The sequence below is a fragment of the Lagenorhynchus albirostris genome, chromosome X (assembly GCF_949774975.1).
Source record: "Lagenorhynchus albirostris chromosome X, mLagAlb1.1, whole genome shotgun sequence".
Classification (NCBI taxonomy): domain Eukaryota; kingdom Metazoa; phylum Chordata; class Mammalia; order Artiodactyla; family Delphinidae; genus Lagenorhynchus; species Lagenorhynchus albirostris.
In genome coordinates, this window is record NC_083116.1 from 35,249,734 (window position 1) to 35,273,604 (window position 23,871).

The 23,871-nt window shown below is 41.6% G+C and overlaps 1 protein-coding gene across 1 annotated transcript in view; it reads left to right on the forward strand.

Annotated features, from left to right (window-relative positions):
• DCX (doublecortin) overlaps positions 1–23,871 on the forward strand; it is a 152,875-nt gene that overhangs the window by 51,751 nt on the left and 77,253 nt on the right. Inside the window, exon 3 of the mRNA XM_060137285.1 lies at positions 7,796–8,136. Coding sequence (XP_059993268.1) covers positions 7,796–8,136 — 341 coding nt within the window. The remainder of the gene's footprint in view (positions 1–7,795; positions 8,137–23,871) is intronic.

Consider the following 23,871-nt stretch of genomic DNA (forward strand, 5'->3'; position numbering starts at 1 on the left):
AAAAATAGATCTTGGGACATGGTCTTAATATTTTACTTTATCAAATCAAGTATTTTGAGGATGCCTCCCTACCCCACCTTTTACTGGGTGTAATATATGTGATCGGTTTAACCTGACAATACTTTAAAGGACAGCACTCAGGAGTGGTGATAATGAAAATGTTCCCCCCAAAACCTCTTCCCACGCTCCAGCCCTCCCTCCTCATTCTTTCCATTCCCCCAAGCAAAGATGAGTTTAGAACAGGCAGATCTCTCTGAAACAGCCGGCGAGGAAGGAGAAACAACACATTAAAGGACTTGGTATGGATGGGAGTGCCCCGCCTCTGCTTCACTGCTTCTAGGTTTCTTGTGTTTCTAGACAAAGGAGCATGAGGGCTTCCCTTGTACAAGACCACATTCTCGCAAGTAGCTGCTGTTTCTCAAGTCAGGTTGAGTGATTTGGGGCTAGTTACTTATAAGACAGTGTCCATATGGCTACTGGATCTGGGTCTCGGGATTCAAGTCTGAGGTTTTTCTTCGAGCTGACCTTGAGAAACAATGCTGAGGAGGCTTAGATTATTTGATCAGGTGCTGGATGGCCAGGTGGAGGTTAATCCTAGGCTTCTTCTGAACATTGAAGGATTGGCCATCCTAGCAAATATCTTAAAATAAAGGAGAGTCAGGGCAAACTTGAAGGACTTGAAGCTAGGCTGAGGGAGCTGTCCAACAGCGTAATCGATAGGGTGTGTGTCTTTTGTCACTGGAAAATCCACATCTCAGTCAAACTGGAGGGGTTTCTCTGTAAGAATTTTCATAAACAAAGCACCCTGAATCACCCAGTATGTCCTCATCGTTTCCACTAGCTGCGATCTTTTAAAGACCACGATACATGCTCGGGCAGAATTCTGAATCAAGTGACATTGTATTTGGAGCAAGGATTAGAATGTTCTTGTGTCTGATATAAGAGTGGTGTCCTGCACAAATTGCCCACTCCCCCAAATCCATTTTTTAACATGTCTTGCTCAAGGACTAGCCCTTGATATTGATTTTCCTCCCTGGATTTCTGTGTGTGTGTGTGTGTGTGTGTGTGTATTGGGGTGTGTGTTGTGATAATCTTAGCTCAATATAGGTAATAAATACAATTTTGAAGACTGCAGCTTCCTTTTCTCTTGATCCTTTTGAGTCCTGCTAGATTGGACTCCTCTTATCTACCACTCCCGGGTGCCGTAGTAGTACTTCCTGGTGAATTTCTGGACTATGCAGAATGTAAATAGGCTCAGTTGCATTTATCCACAAGTCACATACAACCACAAACTGCAGTGGCCCTCAGTGCCCTTTCAGTCCTGAGTATGGCCCATTCAGTCAAGGAAATTCTGGGGTATCTCTGGGGCAGCATTGAGAAATGTGACCAACATCCCACTACCACAGAGCCAGATGGGAAAAGGTACAGATATGAAGTGGATAAAGAAAAAGGGTCTTTTTCTCTCCTATTTTTTGTCCTTTGCAACTGTAGGAATAGAGGACAGAAGTCCTTTACTTTTTTCACCTTTGGAAGAGGTTAAAAGAAAGATTTTAAAATAGTAATTCATACATGTTGCTTCCCAAGAGACTTCAAATTGAAAAAGTTTGCAAAGATCCCTGGGTGAAGAGTCAGAGGCATTGGGTTCTCATCTTAGAGGCAGAAGATTATAATAGGAAAAGAAATCTTTGGAATCTGATTTGGTTCAAATCCCAGTTCTGCCACCTGCTAGCTTGTGTGAACTCGGGGGAAACCATTTAGATTCCCTGAGCCTCAGTTGTTCATCTGTAAAGTGGGAATAACTGCTTTGAGGATTAAATAAAACAATGGATACGAAGTGTTTAGTATTCTGCCTGGCACATGATAGCATTCAATAAAGGGTGGCTGGTACTATTTGAGTCATCCTAGTTTATAGCTGGTTAAGCTACATGACTATAAGTTTGTCCTTATCATCACTGTGACTAATGTTCTCTCTTTTTAAAACAACGTAAAAAAACCCAACTTTATTAAGGTATAACTTGCATACTGTAAAATACACCAACTTAAGTGTACAGTTCAATGAAAGTGTACAGTTCAATGACTTTTAAAAAATTTACAAGTGGTGAGACCATCACCATAATCTAATTTTATACCATTTCCATCACCCCAAAAAGAAACCCTGTGCCAATTAGCTGTCACTGCCCATTTCCCGTATTCTCTCCAGCTCTAGGTGACAACTTATCTACCTTGTGTCTCTACAGATTTGCCTATTCTGGACATTTTATGTAAATTGAATCATACACTATATGGTCTTTTGTGACTGGCTTCTTTCACTTACAAAATGTTTCCAAGGTTTGTCCATGCTATACCATGTATCAACACTTCATTTCTTTTTTTTTTTGAGGAATAATATTTCATTGTATGTATAGACCACATTTTGTATATCTACTGTAATATTCTTATCTGTAAAATGAGACTAGTAATACCTGCCTTCTTTATCTATTAGAGTGATTGTGAGGATAAAATTAGATGATAAATATGGAAACACATTGACAAGGTAAAACTACAGCTACAAGGTACTATTATTGTTCATGATGTAAAAAAATAATAGTAATAAGAAAAATGGTACAGATGAACCTATTTGCAGGGCAGGAATAGAGACATAGACGTAGAGATCGGACATGTGGACACGGGGGGTGGGGAAGGGGAGGGTGGGATGAATTAGGAGATTAGGAATGACACGTGTACACTACCATGCGTAAAATAGATAGCTAGTGGGAACATGCTATAAAGCACAGGAAGCTCAGCTTGGTGCTCTGTGACGACCTAGATGGGTGGGATGGGGGTGGGTGGGAAGGAGGTCCAAGAGGGAGGGGATATAGGTATACATATAGCTGATTCACTTCATTGTACAGCAGAAACTAACACAACATTGTACAGCGATTACACTCCAATAAAAAAAAATGATGATGCCAGTGAAGGGTTGGAATAGCCAGTGGCTCCCAAACCTGGCTGCCTCTCAGAATCTTTTAGAGCTTTAGAAAAATATCAATTCCTGGGCCACGCCCCGGATTTGTTGACTCAGAATTTTCAGGGCTAGTGCTCCAGAGCCTGTTTTCACAGATTACCCCAGATGAGTCTTATGAGCACTTAAAGTTGGGAAGTACTAGATTAAGTGATCTTGACGGTCCCCTTCAGCTATGTACAATGGTGGGAATTCCTAGCAATACCTAAACCTTTGTTTTTTTTTTGTTTTTTTTTTTTTTGCGGTACGTGGGCCTCTCACTGTTGTGGCCTCTCCCGTTGCGGAGCACAGGCTCCGGACGCGCAGGCTCAGCGGCCATGGCTCACGGGCCCAGCCGCTCCGCGGCATGTGGGATCTTCCCGGACCGGGGCACGAACCCGTGTCCCCTGCATTGGCAGGCGGACTCTCAACCACTGCGCCACCAGGGCAGCCCTGTTTTTGTTTTTTGATTTGTAGATCTTAAAGGAATGATGGAGCATAGAACATACTATGTTTCCAAATGGCCACATTATTAAGTATTTAGCCTAAAATAAAATGAAATAGAAAGCAATTGGTTAATAATCTCTCTGGCCTTGTGGCACTCCTTTGTCTAATGCCTCTAGTCTATACTGTCTGCTGCTAGATACTGAAAGTATTAAGGGAACCATTTTGGACCAAAGTCAGGTTATTGATGTCAGCTTTCCCACAGCTCCTTGGGTACACGAACAGTCTTCGTGAAGCCAGACAGAATATGGCCATATATGTATTAGCTATATTCCCAGTGGGTCAGTGAATGAAATCCACCAGTGACTTTTCGTTTTGTCTTGTTTAGTCTTCCATTGGAGAATTATTCTTCCTTCATGTACTGTCTAATTCCTTCCCCACTTCCTTGTATGTAAGTACCCCGATCAATCTTAGGGGTGTCCTTTTGAGCATTATTATGCAGACCATGGGACAGAATATTTACAACTGTGACAGTCTTGTTGGAAGATGTGTATGGTGACACCAGCTATGATCCACTTTCTTTGCCATAGCCCATTTGTTCCAATGAGATGAAACCACTTTCTCACTAATTTATCCTCTAACTACTAAAGCAAGCACACTGCCAAAGAGGAGGATTTTAAGATACCTGGGAGAGTGATACATCACTAATAGACCTGATAATACAATAAACCACCATTTAATATTTTCCTTCTTGAGGGAGAAAGCCCAGGAAAAGAGGAGAAAGCCCAGGCAGAAGTGCTTTTGCACTGAGCAGCTATAAACATGTTTAATGTTTTTGAAAACGGAGCTTTCCTGAAAGTGAAGGGAGGTAGACATTAGATCATTTTGAGCCCATAGCTTGTTCCCTTCCTGCCCTTTCAGCTGTGCTTCCATGACTTCATTTCCTTACCCCCTCGCCCTGAAGCAGATTGTCGATTCCAGCAGATTGTCACCTTGCTTGGCTCTGAAGCCAGCTTTCCTTCTAGGCTTCTAATGAGTGGGAAATGGCCCCTGGAAGCTGTGGCAGGATGGGAACCCAGCTGTGTAAAGGTGCAACACAGAACCAGGAAGCTTTGGTCGAGAGAAGCAGCACATTTGATGTCTTTCCAGTAGTACGAGGGGAGAGTCCTCAGGGGTGGGCCCCTATTTCTTTTCTTTAACATGTAAGTACCATAACAACTTTATCTCCTAGAGCCTGTTTGAGATGGAAAAGAGATGAAAATTCCTTCTTATAGACCTTAAGAGCTGGAAGGGCCTTAGATGTCACCTAGCGCAATAGCTTCAATTTGTAGACAGAAAAGCTGAGACTCAGAGATTAAATGATTTGCCTGATGTCATACAGCTTGTAAATGCCTGCCTGGGATTTAAATCCAGGTCTATCTGACTCCCCCTCAACCACCACAAACATCCTGCCCTCTGGTAGGGGATACAGATAACGGGGGAGGCATGTGTGGGAGCAGGGGGCATATGGAAAATCTCTGTACCTTCCCCTTAATTTTGCTGTGAACCTAGAGCTGCTCTAAAAAAAGATAGTCTTAAAAGATATTCTGCCCTCAGTGTGCACCAGCAGAGGCAGCAAGTGGCTTTGCTAGGTGTTATCCATGAAGCTACCACATTTGGCCTTTGACGCAACCGGAGGCCTCCTTTCAGCCAGCAGGAAATATGATCTTTGAAGCCTGGGTCCCGGGCAGTGCTCATGTTATATAATGATTATAGCTCAGTTCCAAGATGGTTGCCCTTGCTGCTGCTGCTTTTCTTTCCTTCAGCTTCTACTCTTCCTCTTTTCATCTCCTTTCTCTCCACCCTTTCTTCCTCCTTTCCCTCTTAGCTCTTTTCTTGTTCTCTCTCTATTCCTTCAGATTAGGGTCTTAATAATAATGATAGCTGGCATTTGTCAAGTGCTTACTGTGTAGCAGACTCTGGGCTCAGCCCTGCATATCATGCATCACCTGCTCTGAGCCTCAGAACAACCTTAAGAGGTAGGTATTGTTATCATCATCCCCACTTTGCAGACAAATAACTGAAGCCAAGGGAGGTCAGTCTGCCCAAGGGCACACAACTAGGAAATATTGGGGAACCCCATTGTGACTGACATCACATCAGCTGCTCTTTTTCCATTACTTCATATTGGGGCCAAAAGGAAAGAGAGCGGAGAGACTAAAATGTACTGTTGGAAAGTGTTCAACATAGATTTGCCTGAGAGCTGGGCCCTCTGAAAAGTTCTTGGGTGCCATATGATACTATAGCTGTCTGCCATCATGTTCATTTTCATGGGGGATGGTTAATCATACTCATAGTTCAGAGGCTTAAGAGGTTTAAGAGATGGGAGCAAAAAAAGTCCAGAGTCCTAATAGGGCTGCGCAGCTGACTCTCCAGAGGAGACTGTGGATGAGTGAAATCATAAATATATAGCCTCATACATTTGCACACCACCAGTTGTCTGACAAGAGTTTCAAAGTACATGACAGATTACGGAAAACATCTGACTCAGAGGCAGTGACCTCGTGGAAGGTGCCCGTGCATCTGGTAGAGTGCCATTTCTAGGGTATGGGGAATACTGGCTGTGAATATATGGGGGAATTGAAAGGGTCCCTTCATCCTTTAAGTCAAAAATTAAAGACCACATCCTCTAATCACTTGTGTAGGATTGGGTTAGCCAGTGGCAGCCAGAGAAATGAGGGTTTCTTTAGGCTGCGGTCTGTGATCGCCCCATCCTGGCTGTGCATGCATGCACCAGGTGCAGGAGTGAGGGCCTGTGCTCATCTACAAACCATGCCTTGGTCCCCTTGTCAAGACAGAACACTAGCAGCATCTGGGACTCAGAGCAGTGTTGGAAGCCACTTTGCAGACGTTACAAGCCACTTACCTTCCCGCTCCACACACACATATAAATGTCCTCAAAGGTGCCCTACGGAATCTCACTGAATCTTCTCTGAGCACTAACTGAGAAATTTATCAATTAACACGACTTAAAGGCTTTGGTGCTACAGCAAAGCAATCAATATTTGCACAGGGAGTGAATCATCAGCCCCGGCGTTTGTGAATGTCTCTGCTCGGTTCTCCTGCTGAGACCGAAGGAAGAAGAGCCATCAGAGGATAATTGTGTTTGATGCTTTCTTTGCACGGGCTCGGGTTGATTGATTGATCGATTTAGCGTTATTACTGATGAGTTAAGCCTGATTCAGTCACACTGGTTTTCTGCATCTCAACCTCTGGATGAACTTCTGTATACCTTGAGGCTAATGTGTTTCACTCAAAAAATTCAACCTTTTCCAATAGTCTCTCCCCGAGGCTGAGCCTCTCTTCCTCTTTTCTCCAGCTTCTAGTCCCAGGTGTCTAATCCCCTCCTGTTGCCTCTGGCCCCTGCATTTCTTCCACTGTACTAGTCATTTCCTCTAGCCCATGGTAAATGTGAAAATTACACTAGATCCCTCCAATCCATAAATCAGGCTGTATGGTATATTCTCACATCTCCACCTCATTACTTGTGGCAGCCAAGGGTGAGCACTGGTGAAGATGGCCCTGAGTACACCGAGCTGGTGTGTGGCATTCAGGAAGATGGAAAGATGAGGGGTGGGTGGTGGAAACAGGGGAGAGCATTTCTCAAGCAAGAGCTAGACTTGCAGACACAAGGAATAGTGTGTGTGTGTGTGTGTGTGTCTACAGGTTGTTATTTAGATAGTTTCTCCACCTGGGTATGGGGGTAAAAGACACAATGATACACACATACATACATTCACCACACACACACATTTCACATTTTAGCATTCTACTGCTTTGCCATATACTCTGTACAAAGTACAATCGGGCTTCTGGGCAAGTTTGCACTGTATGCCCAATACACAACGTTACTTTGGTCACTTTGACTTGGAATAAAAATGTATTGATTTTGAAAGTTCTCTTCAGTTCATAATATAACAAATAGGGCTGTGAGTCCAGAAATAGGACAGGAACATTAAGAAATAGAGACATGTTAAAAACGCTCTAGTAATGTCCCTAGACATTAACACACATCCTAGGAGTTAACGTGAACTTTTCAATTCAAATGAAATCATATCAAACTTGAGAACCCCACTTGTTAGATTATACTTAGGTATGTTCATTATCCTTGGGACCCTTAGCTTTACAGGATTTTTTCAATATTTTGCCGATGACTTGCTCTTGAATTTGAATGAGCCCAGTTGTTAGAGGGCCTAATTAGGAATTGCACATGAAGTTTGTTTTTATCACCATTTTTCCAGAAGTCCTACTTCGAGGTCAGTGTGTATTAGTTTGGTTAGAATAGTCCATATACCTGCTGTTAGACTAATCACCACTTATTTCTTCCCTTAGGGGAAAGCTATGTTTGCTCCTCAGACAACTTCTTTAAAAAGGTGGAGTACACCAAGAATGTCAATCCCAACTGGTCTGTCAATGTGAAGACATCTGCTAATATGAAAGCCCCTCAGTCCCTGGCTAGCAGCAACAGTGCCCAGGCCAGAGAGAACAAGGACTTTGTGCGCCCCAAGCTGGTGACCATCATCCGCAGTGGGGTGAAGCCTCGGAAGGCTGTGCGTGTGCTTCTGAACAAGAAGACAGCCCACTCTTTTGAGCAAGTCCTCACTGATATCACTGAAGCCATCAAACTAGAGACCGGGGTTGTCAAAAAACTCTACACTCTGGATGGAAAACAGGTAGGTGCTTTTCCCCCAGATTATACCTCTTCTCATTTGTTCTAAATGCTTGGCCGACCATCTTACACCTCGGACATCATTTCTGGTTGGGAGACTCTTCCTCTATCTCTCATCATCCCTACCTGATATATTATGTCTCATTTGGGAGAAAGGTCTTTGCAGCAGACAAAGCAATGGACCAGGAATGTGAGGCTTTGAAATTCAATCTGTTTCTGACTTACCAGGTAGAATGGTCACTTACAAGCTTCCTTATCTGCTAAGAAAAGATGTGTTGGAGCCTAGGTCCTACAAACTCCTTGGAGTATGAATTTAGCTAGTGCATGATGCAACCTGGATCGTTCAATGTATGTGACTAGAAATGAGATTTGCCCACTCATTTCTTCTTAGATACTCTTACATTGGTATTCAGCATGCATTCTGATGAAAAGAGGTGGAAGTGACCCTCATATTCTATGACAGGAGAATATGAAGGGAAGCACCGAGGTTTCTGGTTCGTTGTCTTTGCCTCACACTAGACCACATTTTTTTCTGTCTCCCTTTCCCATGTGACATAGCTGTCTTAATCTGGTTCCACTGATGGTTTGTGTGGAAAGGGACTATTTCAGGATCCTAAAATTAGCCCAAGAAAGATGGTACCATCTGTTTCTCTCCAAATCAGGTTCTTCATGTCATTGGTTATGCTACTAAAGTGCCACCTATATTAATATCTGGGAAAGAATGCAGCCAGGCGTCTCCATCAGACAGATGCACCATTCTCTTGAGCACAGGGAGCTGTAAATATATGACAAAAAATGTTCCAAGGGAATTGGAACACTGGCTGGTTTCTTTGGCTGTAAAGAGAATCCTGGTCCCTCATCAGATAAGACAAGTGTGGATTATTATCAGTCCATACTTTCTACCTCTTAAAATACCTTTGGTGTTTGAACAACTATATAGATTTTTTAAAAAAAAATAGATTCACCATATCAGGATGCTGAATGTTCAAATGCAGAACTGTGCCTCCTCCCATAATCTCTGATATATACTGTGTGCTGCAAGATTTTAAGTTTCTGGGAAAATGCAAACTCATATACGTGGTAATTTGGATAAATGTGTGGCTTCTATCTGTTCGCCACCATTTTGTGATCTGAGAGAAACCTGGAGGTACCGGTTGTATGTGATCTGTGTTTGTTGTACCACAGCAATGGGTTTATCTGCGATGGGAAAAGTTCTAACTCCTAAGCATCTAAGAGTATCTCTTTTTTGAGGACCAAGTGTATGATGAACAGGAGCTGTCCAGGAACAGGATTAATCATCGTAAACCTCACCTCGGAGAAGTAGGGTCTAGGAATTTTATGATCAGTGGATCTTAGAGTTGAGGGTGACCCTAACTCTAGAAGCCATGACATTTAATCTCCCTCCTATGGCAAGGATATACTCTACAATCATTTCAATCATTTCAATTTCATAAAACAGCCTATTTCACTGTTGAACAGCTGTGATTTTTAGAAAGATTTTTCTAACGTTAGGTATAACTCTGCTTCCCTGTACCTTCAGCCTCTTGAAGGTACAGGAAAAATACAAATCAAGGACGTAAGACTGGGATTTAGAAGACTAAGTTTCTAATCTGGGTATTGCCACGTACTCTGTGACGTTGGGCTAACCACGTAACTGTCCTGAGGCTCACACTTCTCTGTACAAAGGGGCTAATCACACCTGCCCTACCCATGTTCACAGGATTCTCATGAAGATCAAATGAAATCACGGATGTGAAAGCACTCTGTAAATCAAAACACGCAATGTAAATACGTATGCATACAATTCATCATTGAGAAAATATGTAAATTGTCAGACAATTTACATATATATTAATAAATGTTAGCACTCTTCCCCCTACTTTACCTTCATCATTCTTACCACAAATTTCCAGCATTTTGTGGGATGCACCATACCTCAGCATTCTGTGATTGTTCCTAATAATAAATAAAGGGACACCTCCGCCTCTTAGGTAAACAAGCTCCAGTCCAGTGATGGGTGGATTTTCATCCTACAGCAAGCTTTCCAACTCCTTTCAAGGATTGGTTCCCATTTCTTTGGGGAACACGTTAAGAAGTGCCAGAGTATGATATGGCGTGTGTGCAGGCGCGTCAGGGAGGAGCGCTCAAGGGAGCAGGCATCACTGCCTCTGCACATACTGTTCCTTCTCTTTTTTTTTTTTTTTTTGTGGTACGCGGGCCTCTGACTGTTGCGGCCTCTCCCGTTTGCGGAGCACAGGCTCCGGACGCGCAGGCTCAGCGGCCATGGCTCACGGGCCCAGCCGCTCCGCGGCCTGTGGGATCTTCCCGGACCGGGGCGCGAACCCGTGTCCCCTGCATCGGCAGGTGGACTCCCAACCACTGCGCCACCGGGGAAGCCCATGTTCCTTCTCTTTAAAATATCTCCCTCTGCCTACGCTGACCCCGGGGGTCATCTTTTAAGCCCTACCTCGAATATCATGTTATTTCTGAAAACTTCTCTGTCTCCACCATGCAAAGTTAAAGTAATCTTAACCTTTTTGTTTGTTTGTTTTTTAATGCTTAGCCCCTGATTCATGGTGGATGCTCTATAAATGTTTGTTGACATAAGGAGATTCTCACATGGCCCAGGTAGCTGTTCTGATATGTTCTGAGAAGCCCTCTGTTTTCAATGTCCCAGACACTATCCTTAGGTCTATCAGAAGACATAGGGGGGCTTCCAAAGGAGTGCATATTCCACCCGGGCAGCTCCGATCTATTACTCACTTGGAAGTCACTGAGAGCAGACTTTGAAAGCAGTTTTTCCCAAAGTGTATTCTGAGAACTGTCCCCATCTCCCCACCCCCAGGAGCTCTTCATAAAAGGGTTTTGTGGTCAAATAAAGTTGTGAAATGCTGCAAATTATATGCCTTTCTTAGAGATTCACATTGCCCATTGGCACATTAAATGTTCTGAGAAGTCCTGCAGAAAGGAAACCCATTTAATTTAGACCCGGGATTTCCCAATCTTTTTTAACCGCAAACATATGGAATACACAGATACACGCACGAACGCACACATACACACACTCTCTAGGAGCACACTAGGAAATGCTGTTTACAGAATATGCTGAATGATTAGGAGCTAACTACTCTAACCTCACTGGTATGCATGGGGTAACCCACAAATCAAACATTGTTGTGTGGTTACGGCAAGGACATTAAATAACAAAATTTGGGGGTGCAAGGACAAAACCTACTAATTACAAAATAGGTGCTGAGTATACTGAAATTCGGTGCCAAATTCAAAATTTTGGAGCCCAGCCCGTCTCCCAGTTCTAGTGATGACAGCCCTAATGTTAACACCTGTCAGTCACTTTGATTACTGGTGGGTATTCTTACTGCTTGGGAATATGATCTTCCTCTGTGCAGGCTGAAGGCACATGTGTTGCAATGGCTCGGACTTGCTTGGATGAGATTCCATGCCTGTCTTTGGCTAAATGTGGCACCAGGCAGAAAGGACAAAGTATGGTCAAGGCTCTTTGTTATGGAACGTTTTTATCATGAAGTCAAGGCCATCCCTTGGTTTCAGTCTTGCTCTAACTGGATCCCAAACAGACCAAATCAAGTCGTTTTCTCCCCCATTGTGTAAATAATGATCAGTTAAAACAGCCCGGTTGATTATACCAGATTTATTGTTGCTTCTGTTCTCATGTATACCATTTGACTGATTGACTTATACTGATTGACAAGAAACCTGTGGACGTGGCTCTCATCTCTTTCTGTTTTTATTTTGTTCGGATGTGCTTTTGGAGCCTTTGATATTTTCAGGGCTTATGTTTTGCCGGTATAGAAGACCAGTTTCCTCAGAGATATTTGCAGTCTGTGTAGGCAGGGAAGCTAACCATCACTAGGAGGACGAGGACCCAGTTTATTCCTCACCTCAATAAGCAATTGCTAATGGAATAAGGAGTAGTTAGTAGCGCTCTGGCTACTCCCACGGGCTGTAGTGGATTTCTAGGAGGTCGGGGAAAACACGATGAAGAGTTGGATGATGATACATATTGGTTCACTCTCAGGTGAAGTTGTTCTTTTGATTCCTTGGCAGCTGGAGTGATTGAAGTGTGTTGACAAAATTATCCAACTATTAATTTCTATAATCAAGTCACATATGGACCTTTATGCTTAAACGTAATGGACGCATAAAAACTGGAACCCAGATTTCTGGTTCACTTGGTAGTAGTGGCTCAGTAGATACATGGTATAGCCTTAAATTCATTTCTGTAAAGCACAGGGCATGGTGCTTCTGTTTTTTAGAGATGCAGAGCTTTAATAACAGACGTTTAGCGTTTTGGCGTCTTACACAGGGCTACAGCTGGTCCTCACACCATCCATTTTCATGCTATACTTATTGGCATCTCTATTCTCAGTTTTGCCCATATTCAGGTTCTGTGCAGAGATTCACTGTTGCCTCAACATCCCTGCCTAAGGGATAAGTATGGCCTTTAGGATTTGTGTTAGCTTTGTTGGGCCAGTCTTCATTTGGATGAATTTATTTTGTGTTTCTGTCTATATCTTTCTAGTAATAACTACTTGAACCAGGAATTTTAGGTCTCAGAATAACAAAAGAGGTTTAAGCTGATTCCAAGATTACCCATAGCCTCGGAAGCTAGAACAGGAGTTTTAAGAAATGTTTTGAACCAGAAGATGGTAGAATAGGAAAATGAGAGCATGAAGGATGTTTGAACTGCTGCTCAGTATTCCAGGAAAGACTTGCCCCTTCCACCTTGCTATACTAAATAACTGGGTGCTGGAAGCACAAAGGTAATTGCAGAAAACACAGGAAGACAAGTTGGATCTAACCTTGGAAATGTTGAGTGCATTTCCCAAGGTGGATGTGACTTTATTTTGTTTGTGTAGCCGGTATTTCTCCATGCCCCCCACCTCTGCCCCCTTCAGCCACATCTGGTCTTACTTATACTCCCTGACCTCCAGGTCTCCCAGAGCCATCCCCTCTCTCCTCCTAGTGTTGTGTCCTGTTAGTCAACCTTGGCTCAATCGAAAAGGCCACGTGGACATAAATTATGCCCCAAAAGGGAGGTCATTTATCATTGACCTTCGCTTGAGAAAACCAAGGCTGGAAAGGTAATGTTTGCATTACCAAAAGTTCCCCCTCCTCAACCTTCCACAGATTTGATTCCTGGAGACAGGATTTGAGATGATTGGCTTGAACATGAAGTAGAAAAGAGCAAAGAAGGGAAGCCAGGCTGGGCTCTTTGAAAGGAGGTAGTTTGCAAACTACCTTGCTATATGTAATATAGACTTCAAGATGTCTCACACTGCTGTAGATTTTATGCTTTAAAAGAAGGCTTAAGGGAATTTGCTGGTAGTCCAGCGGTTAGGACTCGACGCTTTCACTGTGGTGGCCTGGGTTTGATCCCTGGTCAGGGAATTAAGATCCTGCAAGCCACATGGCACGGCCAAAAAAAAAAAAAAAAAAAAAAGATGGAAGTGGCCAAACATCGAATATACTGTTGTTCTTCTGGAAAGAAAAGACCAAGTGTAGTCTGGTGATTGGTTATTTCTTCAGTAATTTATCATCTTAGAGTTTTATTCTTTTTTTTTTTTTTTTTTTTGCGGTACGTGGGCCTCTCACTGTTGTGGCCTCTGCCGTTGCGGAGCACAGGCTCTGGACGCGCAGGCTCAGCGGCCATGGCTCACGGGCCCAGCCACTCCACGGCATGTGGGATCTTCCCGGACCGGGACACGAACCCGTGTCCCCTGCATCGGCAGGTGGACTCTCAACCACTGCGCCACCAGGGAAGTCCGGAGTTTTATTCTTGATGAGATGCTCTTGGCTCTGAGCAGTGATTGAGCTGGGGCTTGATCCTTTCACTCAAAAGCTTTGGCACAGTGTTCCAGTCTCCCACACTGACTAGTCCATCAATATCCAACATTAGCATATGGAAAGAGCCCTAAACTGGGATTCAAAGACCTGAGTTCTCATCGTCACTGTGTTCTCCACTAGCTATGTGTTATGGGGGCCAATCACATCTCTTCTCTGGAGCTGTTTTTGAGATAAGTACATGACCTATAAGAGTACTTCTGGCTCCATGTTAACAGAGTATTCATCTTACAGTGTTGCTTCTGTTTAGATATTTTTCACTAAGCTGCTACTCTTCTCAATGCCCTCCACCTCTCCATGCTCCTAGGATCTCCAACCTGATATAGTAATCACCTTGGTGGATATGTTGTTTTCTAGGATGGTCCCTAAAGGTATTTGCACAGTTCTTATATTCAGATCTTTCTTGACACCTGTGATGACATGACCAAAGAATATTTTCAAACTTGTAATTTTGATGTGACCGCCTTTTCTTTCCAATGTGGATGATATGAGAAGCAGAGGGTGGAGGAATCACAAAACAAGGCAAGATGAAAGCCAGCCTGCTAACTGTCAAGCATTTAACAGTGCCATTATTAAGGTGTCTTCAACATAGTGGTGCTATTTTCAGTGCTGAAAAGAATTATTGACAATGGGAGAGGTTAGCATCAGAGCTATTTCTTGAGTAAACTGAGGAGGATCATTAAGTGGGGACTGATCCAGGGATGCAGGCTGTTCCATTAGCAACCATTGAAGTAACTGGCCTCTTGTTCTTAGTTCTTTACTTTCATCTTTCTCATTATTGCCATTCCCTCAAAGTGGAAGAAAATGCGTTGTCTCCAAATACAGTTTTAAAAATAGCTTCATTGAGATATAACCTCTATACCATACAATTCACCCATTCTGTGTACAATTCAATGGCTTTTAGTATGTTCACAGAGTTGTGTATCCATCACCAGGATCAATTTTAGAAAATTTTCATCACCATGAAAAGAAACTCTGCACCCTTTAGACATCATGCTCCAATCCCCCAGTCCCCCCATTGCTAGGCAATCACTTATCTACTTTCTGTCTCTACAGATTTGCTCATTCTGGAATTCTAATGAATGAAATCATGCCATATATGATCTATTGTGGCTGACTTCTTTATTTAGCATGTTTTCAAGGTTCATCATGTTGTAGCATAGCACTACTTCATTCCTCTTTATGGCTGAATAATACTACATTGTATGGATATACCACATTTTATTTATTTATTCATAATTTGATGGACATTTGGGTTGTTTCAACCTTTTGGCTATTAGGAATAAAGCTGCTACGAACATTCATGTTCAGATTTTTATGTGGACATATGTCTTCATTTATCTTGGGGAAATGCCTAAGAATAGTATTGCTGGGTTACACGGTATGTATATGTTTACATTTTGAGAAACTGCCAGACTATTTTCTAAAATGGCTGCACCATTTTACATCCCTACTAGCCATGTAGGAGGATTCCAGTTTCTTCACATCTTGCCAACACTTGTTATTGTCTATCTTTTTATCAGAGTCATTCTAGTGGGTATAAAATGGTATCTCATTGTGTTTTTTTTATTTGCATGTCCCTAATAACTAATGATATCAAATGTATTTTCACATGCTTATTGGATATTTGTGTATCTTCTTTGTTAAGCTGTCTATTTAGATCTTTGCCATTTAAAAAATTGAACTGTCTTCTTATTATTGAGTTATAAGAGTTCTTTATATATTCTGGATACAAGTCTTTTATCACATACGTAATTTGCAAATATTTTCTCCCAGTCTGTAGTATGTGTTTCCATCTTTTTAATGGCTGTCTTAATTTTTCAAGAGCAATTTTTTTTCATTTCGGTGAAATCCAATCAATTAATTTTTGTGTATGGTATGAGGTAAGGGTCAAGGTTTTGCTTTTCTTCCTTCCTTCCTTTCTCTTTCTTTGTTTCTTCCTTCCCTCCCTCTCTCCCCCCTCCCTTCCTCCCTCCCTCCTTCCTTCCTTCCTTTTTTTGCAAATGTATATCTGATTTTTCCAGCACCATTTGTTGAAAAGATAAGACAGGTTTTTAAAAATTTGATTTTAGTCTGAGAGTTAGAAATAGCAGTGGCCCATATATCCAGCGAGTACCTTGGCATCAAAAGTTAGCAGCCAAATTCTCTGAAGTTTTCTAGAACTTCCAAGAACTGTGGATGTGAACTAATGGCACAGAAGTTTCTCGTATATAGGTGCTCTGGAACAGTGACTCAATCCAAAGCTACAAGAGTGAGGTTGGCTAAGCCTCACTAAGTAGGAAAAAACTAGAGGGCTCAAGAGAAGTGAAAAGTTCCTTGGCGGTGCCCCCGTTGCTCCAGACTCGTGATGTTCTCACCCCAGACCCATCCAAACCTGCTTGTTTCCATGTCCTATCCCTTCAGGGTAGTGTTAAGCAGGATTGGGGCAGAGGACTAAGGAGATGCCAAGAATTGCTTGGGTTACTTTTTTTTTGGTAAAAGCTTAATTGAGATATAATTCACATACCATATACTTCACCCATTCAAAGTGTATAATTCAATGATTTTTTAGTGTATTCATAGATATGTGCAGCCATTGCCATAGTCAATTTTTAAACATTTCATCATCTCTAAAAAAAATCTTATACCTTTTAGCTACCACTCTCCTACCCCCTATTTCCCATAGCCTTAAGCAACCACTAACCTACTTTCTGTATCAATAGATTTGTCTTTACTGGGCATTTTATGCAAGTGAATCGCACAATATATAGTCTTTGTGACTGGTTTCTTTCACTCAGCGTAATGTTTCAAGGCTCATCCGTGTTGTAGCATGTATTTGGATTTCATTCCTTTCTATGGATGAATAACATTCCATTATATGGATAGAGCACATTTATTTATCCATTCATTGTTTGATAGACATTTGAGTTGTTTCCATCTTTTGACTATTATTACTAATGCTGCTAAGAACATATGTGTAAGGTTTTGTGTGGACATTTTTTTTTTTTTCGGTACGTGGGCCTCTCACTGTTGTGGCCTCTCCCGTTGCGGAGCACAGGCTCTGGACGCGCAGGCTCAGCGGCCATGGCTCACGGGACCAGCTGCTCCGCGGCACGTGGGATCCTCCCAGACCGGGGCACGAACCTGTGTCCCCCGCATCGGCAGGTGGACTCTCAACCACTGTGCCACCAGGGAAGCCCTGCACATATTTTTTTTTTAACATCTTTATTGGACTATAATTGCTTTACAATGGTGTGTTAGTTTCTGCTGTATAACAAAGTGAATCAGCTATACATAAGCATATATCCCCATATCTCCTCCCTCTTGTGCCTCCCTCCCACACTCCCTATCCCACCCTCCCTATCCCACCCCTCTAGGTGGACACAAAGCACCGAGCTGATCTCCCTGTGCTATGCGGCTGCTTCCCACTAGCTATCTGTTTTACATTTGGTAGTGTATATATGTCCATGCCACTCTCTCACTTCGTCCCAGCTTACTCTTCCCCTTCCCCTGTCCTCATGTCCATTCTGTACATCTACGTCTTTCTTCCTGTGCTGCCCATAGGTTCTTCAGAACCAGTTTTTTTTAAATTTTAGATTCCATATATATGTGTTAGCATACGGTATTTGTTTTTCTCTTTCTGACTTACTTCACTCGGTATGACAGACTCTAGGTCCATCCACCTCACGACAATTAACTCAATTTCCTTTCTTTTTATGGCTGAGTAATATTCCATTGTATATCTGTGCCACATCTTCTTTATCCATTCATCTATTGATGGACACTTAGGTTGCTTCCGTGTCCTGGCTATTGTAAATAGAGCTGCAGTGAACATTGGGGGACATGACTCTTTTTGAATTATGGTTTTCTCAGGGTATATGCCCTGTAGTGGGATTGCTGGGTCATAAGGTAGTTCTATTTTTAGTTTTTTAAGGAACCTCCATACTGTTCTCCATAGTGGCTGTATCAATTCACATTCCCACCAACAGTGCAAGAGGGTTCCCTTTTCTGCACACCCTCTCCAGCATTTATTGTTTCTAGATTTTTTGATGATGGCCATTCTGACTGGTGTGAGGGGATACCTCATTGTAGTTTTGATTTGCATTTCTCTAATGATTAGTGATGTTGAGCATCCTTTCATGTGTTTGTTGGCAATCTGTATATCTTCTTTGGAGAAATGTCTATTTAGGTCATCTGCCCATTTCTGGATTGGGTTGTTTGTTTTTTTGATACTGAGCTGCATGAGCTGCTCGTATATTTTGGAGATTAATCCTTTGTCAGTTGCTTCATTTACAAATATTTTCTCCCATTCTGAGGGTTGTCTTTTTGTCTTGTTTACAGTTTCTTTTGCTGTGCAAAAGCTTTTAAGTTTCATTAGGTCCCGTTAGTTTATTTTTGTTTTCATTTCCATTTCTCTACGAGGTGGGTCAAAAGGACCTTGCTGTGATTTATGTCATAGAGTGTTCTGCCTATGTTTTCCTCTGAGAGTTTTCTAGTGTCCGGCCTTACATTTAGGTCTTTAATCCATTTTGAGTCTATTTTTGTGTATGGTGTTAGGGAGTGTTCTACTTTCTTTCTTTTACATGTAACTGTCCATTTTTCCAGCGCCACTTATTGAAGAGGCTGGCTTTTCTCCATTGTGTAGTCTTGCCTCCTTTATCAAAGATAAAGTGACCGTATGTGTGTGGGTTTATCTCTGGGCTTTCTATCCTGTTCCATTGATCTATATTTCTGTTTTTGTGCCAGTACCATACTGTCTTGATTACTGTAGCCTTGTAGTATAGTCTGAAGTAAGGGAGCCTAATTCCTCCAGCTCTGTTTTTCTTTCTCAAGACTACTTTGGCTATTTGGGGTCTTTTGTGTTTCCATACAAATTGTGAAATTTTTTGTCTAGTTCTGTGAAAAATGCCAATGGTAGTTGGATAGGGATTGCATTCAATCTGTAGATTGCTTTGGGTGGTATAGTCATTTTCACAATGTTGATTCTTCCAATCCAAGAACATGGTATATCTCTCCATCTGTTTGTATCATCTTTAATTTCTTTCATCAGTGTCTTATAGTTTTCTGCATACACGTCTTTTGTCTCCTTAGGTAGGTTTATTCCTAGGTATTTTATTCTTTTTGTTGCAGTGGTAAATGGGAGTGTTTTCTTAATTTCTCTTTCAGATTTTTCATCATTAGTGTATAGGAATGCAAGGGATTTCTGTGCATTAATTTTGTATCCTGCTACTTTACCAAATTCGTTGATTAGCTCTAGTAGTTTTCTGGTAGCATCTTTAGGGTTCTCTATGTATAGTATCATGTCATCTGCAAACAGTGACAGCTTTACTTCTTCTTTTCCAATTTGGATTCCTTTTATTTCCTTTTCTTCTCTGATTGCTGTGGCTAAAACTTCCAAAACTATATTGAATAAGAGTGGTGAGAGTGGGCAACCTTGTCTTGTTCCTGATCTTAGTGGAAATGCTTTCAGTTTTTCACCACTGAGGACAATGTTGGCTGTGGGTTTGTCATATATGGCCTTTATTATGTTGAGGTAAGTTCCCTCTATGCGTACTTTCTGGGGAGTTTTTATCATAAATGGGTGTTGAATTTTGTCAAAAGCTTTCTCTGCATCTATTGAGATGATCATATGGTTTTTCTCCTTCAATTTGTTAATATGGTGTATCACATTGATTGATTTGTGTGTATTGCAGAATCCTTGTATTCCTGGAATAAACTCCACTTGATCATGGTGTATGATCCTTTTAATGTGCTGTTGGATCCTGTTTGTTTGCTAGTATTTTGTTGAGGATATTTGCATCTATGTTCATCAGTGATATTGGTCTGTAGTTTTCTTTTTGTGTGACATCGTTGTCTGTTTTCGGTATTAGGGTGCTGGTGGCCTCGCAGAATGAGTTTGGGAGTATTCCTCCCTCTGCTATATTTTGGAAGAGTTTGAGAAGGATGGGTGTTAGCTCTTTTCTAACTGTTTGATAGAATTCACCTGTGAAACCATCTGGTCCTGGACTTTTGTTTGTTGGAAGATTTGTAATCACAGTTTCAGTTTCAGTGCTTGTGATTGGTCTGTTTATATTTTCTATTTCTTCCTGATTCAGTCTCACGAGATTGTGCTTTTCTAAGAATTTGTCCATTTCTTCCAGGTTGTCCATTTTATTGGCGTATAGTTGCTTATAGTAATCTCTCATGATCCTTTGTATTTCTGCCTTGTCAGTTGTTACTACTTTTTCATTTCTAATTCTGTTGATTTGAGTCCTCTCCCTTTTTTTCTTGATGAGTCTGGCTAGTGGTTTATCAATTTTGTTTATCTTCTCAAAGAACCAGCTTTTAGTTTTATTGATCTTAGCTATTGTTTCCTTCATTTCTTTTTCATTTATTTCTGATCTGAGCTTTATAATTTCTTTCCTTCTGCTAACTTTGGGTTTTTTTTGTTCTTTTTCTAATTGCTTTAGGTATAAGTTTAGGTTGTTTATTTGAGATGTTTCTTGTTTCTTGAGGTAGGATTGTATTGCCATAAACTTCCCTTTTAGAACTGCTTTTGCTGCATCCCATAGGTTTTGGGTTGTCATGTTTTCATTGTCATTTTTTTCTAGGTATATTTTTTCTTCTTTGATTTCTTCAGTGCTCTCTTGGTTGTTTAGTAGTGTATTGTTTAGCCTCCATGTGTTTGTATTTTTTACAGATTTTTTCCTGTAATTGATATCTAGTCTCATAGCGTTGTGGTCGGAAAAGATACTTGATACAACTTCAAATTTCTTAAATTTACCAAGGCTTGATTTGTGACCCAAGGTATGATCTATCCTGGAGAACGTTCCATGAGCAGTTGAGAAGAAAGTGTACTCTGTTGTTTTTGGATGGAATGCCCTATAAGTATCAGTTAAGTCCACCTTGTTTAATGTATCATTTAAAGCTTGTGTTTCTTTATTTATTTTCATTTGGATGATATGTCCATTGGTGAAAGAGCAGTGTTAAAGTCCCCTACTATGATTGTGTTACTGTCAGTTTCCCCTTTATGGCTTTTAGCATTTGCCTTATGTACTGAGGTGCTCCTATGTTGGGTGCATAAGTATTTACAATTGTTATATCTTCTTCTTGGATTGATCCCTTGATCATTATGTAGTGTCCTTCTTTGTCTCTTGTAATAGTCTTTATTTTAAGGTCTATTTTTTCTGATATGAGAAATGCTAAGCCAGCTTTCTTTTGATTTCCATTTGCATGGAATATCTTTTTCCATCACCTCATTTTCAGTCTGTATGTGTCCCGAGGTCTGAAGTGGGTCTCTTGTAGACAGCATATATACGGGTTTTGTTTTTGTATCCATTCAGCCAGTCTGAGTCTTTTGGTTGGGGCATTTAATCCATTTATATTTAAGGTAGTTATCGATATGTGTGTTCCTATTACCATTTTCTTAATTGTTTTTGGTTTGTTATTGTAGGTGTTTTCCTTCTCTTGTGTTTCCTGCCTAGAGAAGTTCCTTTAGCATTTGTTGTAAAGCTGGTTTGGTGGTGCTGAATGCTGTTAACTTTTGCTTGTCTGTAAAGCAATTTTAATTTCTCCGTCGAATCTGAATGAGATCCTTGCTGGGTAGAATAATCTTGGTTGTAGGTTTTTCTCTTTCATCACTTTAAATGTGTCCTGCCAGTCCGTTCTGGCTTGCAGAGTTTCTGCTGAAAGATCAGCTGTTAACCTTATGGGGATTCCCTTGAATGTTATTTGTTACTTTTCCCTTGCTGCTTTTAATATTTTTTCTTTGTATTTAATTTTTGATAGTTTGATTAATATGTGTCTTGGCATGTTTCTCCTTGGATTTATCCTGTATGGGACTCTCTGTGCTTCCTGGACTTGATTGACTATTTCCTTTCCCATATTAGGGAAGTTTTCAACTATAATCTCTTCAAATATTTTCTCAGTCCCTTTTTTTTGCTCTTCTTCTGGGACTCCTATAATTCGAATGTTGGTGCATTTAATGTTGTCCCGGAGGTCTCTGAGACTGTCCTCAATTATTTTCACTCTTTTTTCTTTATTCTGCCCTGTGGTAGTTATTTCCACTAGTTTATCTTCCAGGTCACTTATCCATTCTTCTGCCTGAGTTATTCTGTTATTGATTCCTTCTAGAGAATTTTTAATTTCATTTATTGTGTTGTTCCTCATTGTTTGTTTGCTCTTTACTTCTTCTAGGTGCTTGTTAAACGTTTCTTGTATTTTCTCCATTCTGTTTCCAAGATTTTGGATCATCTTTACTATCATTTACTCTGAATTCTTTTTCAGGTAGACTGCCTATTTCCTTCTTCATTTGTTTGGTCTGGTGGGTTTTTACCTTGCTCCTTCATCTGCTGTGTATTTCTCTGTCTTCTCATTTTGGTTAACTTACTGTGTTTGGGGTCTCCTTTCTGCAGGCTGCAGGTTCGTACTTCCCATTTTTTTTGGTATCTGCCCCAAGTGGATGAGGTTGGCTCAGTGCGTTGTGTAGGCTTCCTGGTGGAGGGCACTGGTGCCTGTGTTCTGTTGGATGAGGCTGGATCTTGTCTCTCTGGTGGGCAGGACCGTGTCTGGTGGTGTGTTTTGGGCTGTCTGTGACCTTATTATGATTTTAGGCAGCCTCTCTGCTAATGGGTGGGGTTGTGTTCCTGTCTTGCTAGTTGTTTGGCATAGGGTGTCCAGCACTTTAGGTTGCTGGTCATTGATTGGAGCTGGGTCTTAGCGCTGGGATTGAGATCTCTGAGAGAGCTTTCACCGTTTGATATTACATGGGGCTGGGAGGTCTCTGGTGGTCCAGTGTCCTGAACTTGGCTCTCCCACCTCAGAGATCAGGCCTGACACCTGGCCAGAGCACCAAGACCCTGTCAGCCACACAGCTCAGAAGTAAAGGGAGAGAAAGAAAGAAAGAAAGAGAGAGAGACAGAGAGAGAGCGAGACAGAGAGAGAGAGAGAGAGAGAGAGAGAGAGACAGGAAGGAAGGAAGGTAGAAAGAAAGAAAGTCATTAAAATAAAAAATATATTATTAAAAATAAAAAAATTAAAAAGTAATAAAAGGAGGAAAGAAAGAAGAGAGCAACCAAACGAAAATACAAATCCACAAATGTTAACAAGCGCTAAAAACTATAGTTAAAAAACCAAACAAACAAAAAAAAATCGGACATACAGAACCCTAGGACAAATGGTAAAAGCAAAGCTATACTGAAAAAACCACACAAAGAAGCATACACATACACATTCACAAAAGGAGAAAATGGAAAAATATATATATATAAAAAGAAAAAAAAGGAAGTGAGCAACCAAATCAATAAACAAATCTACCAATGATAATAAGCTCTACATACTAAAGTAAGATAAACATAAAACCAGAAACAGATGTAGAAAGCAAACCCCAAGTCTACATTTGCACCCAAAATCTACCACCTCAATTTTGGGATGATTCGTTGCCTATTCAGGTATTCCACAGATGCAGGGTACATCAAGTTGATTGTGGAGATTTAATCCGCTGCTCCTGAGGCTGCTGGGAGAGATTTCCCTTTCTCTTCTTTGCTCGCACAGCACCTGGGGTTCAGCTTTGGATTCGGTTCCGCCTCTGCGTGTAGGTCACCTGAGGGCATCTGTTTCCTGCCCAGACAGGACGGGGTTAAAGTAGCAGCTGATTAGGGGGCTCTGGCTCACTCAGGCCGGGGGGGGGGCGGGTAGGGAGGGGTATGGAATGCGGGGCGAGCCTGCGGCGGCAGAGGCCAGCGTGACATTGCAACAGCCTGCAGTGAACCGTGTGTTCTCCCGGGGAAGTTGTCCCTGGATCACGGGACCCTGGCAGTGGCGGGCTGCACAGACTCCCGGGAATGGAGGTGTGGAGAGTGACCTGTGCTCGCACACAGTCTTCTTGGTGGTGGCAGCAGCA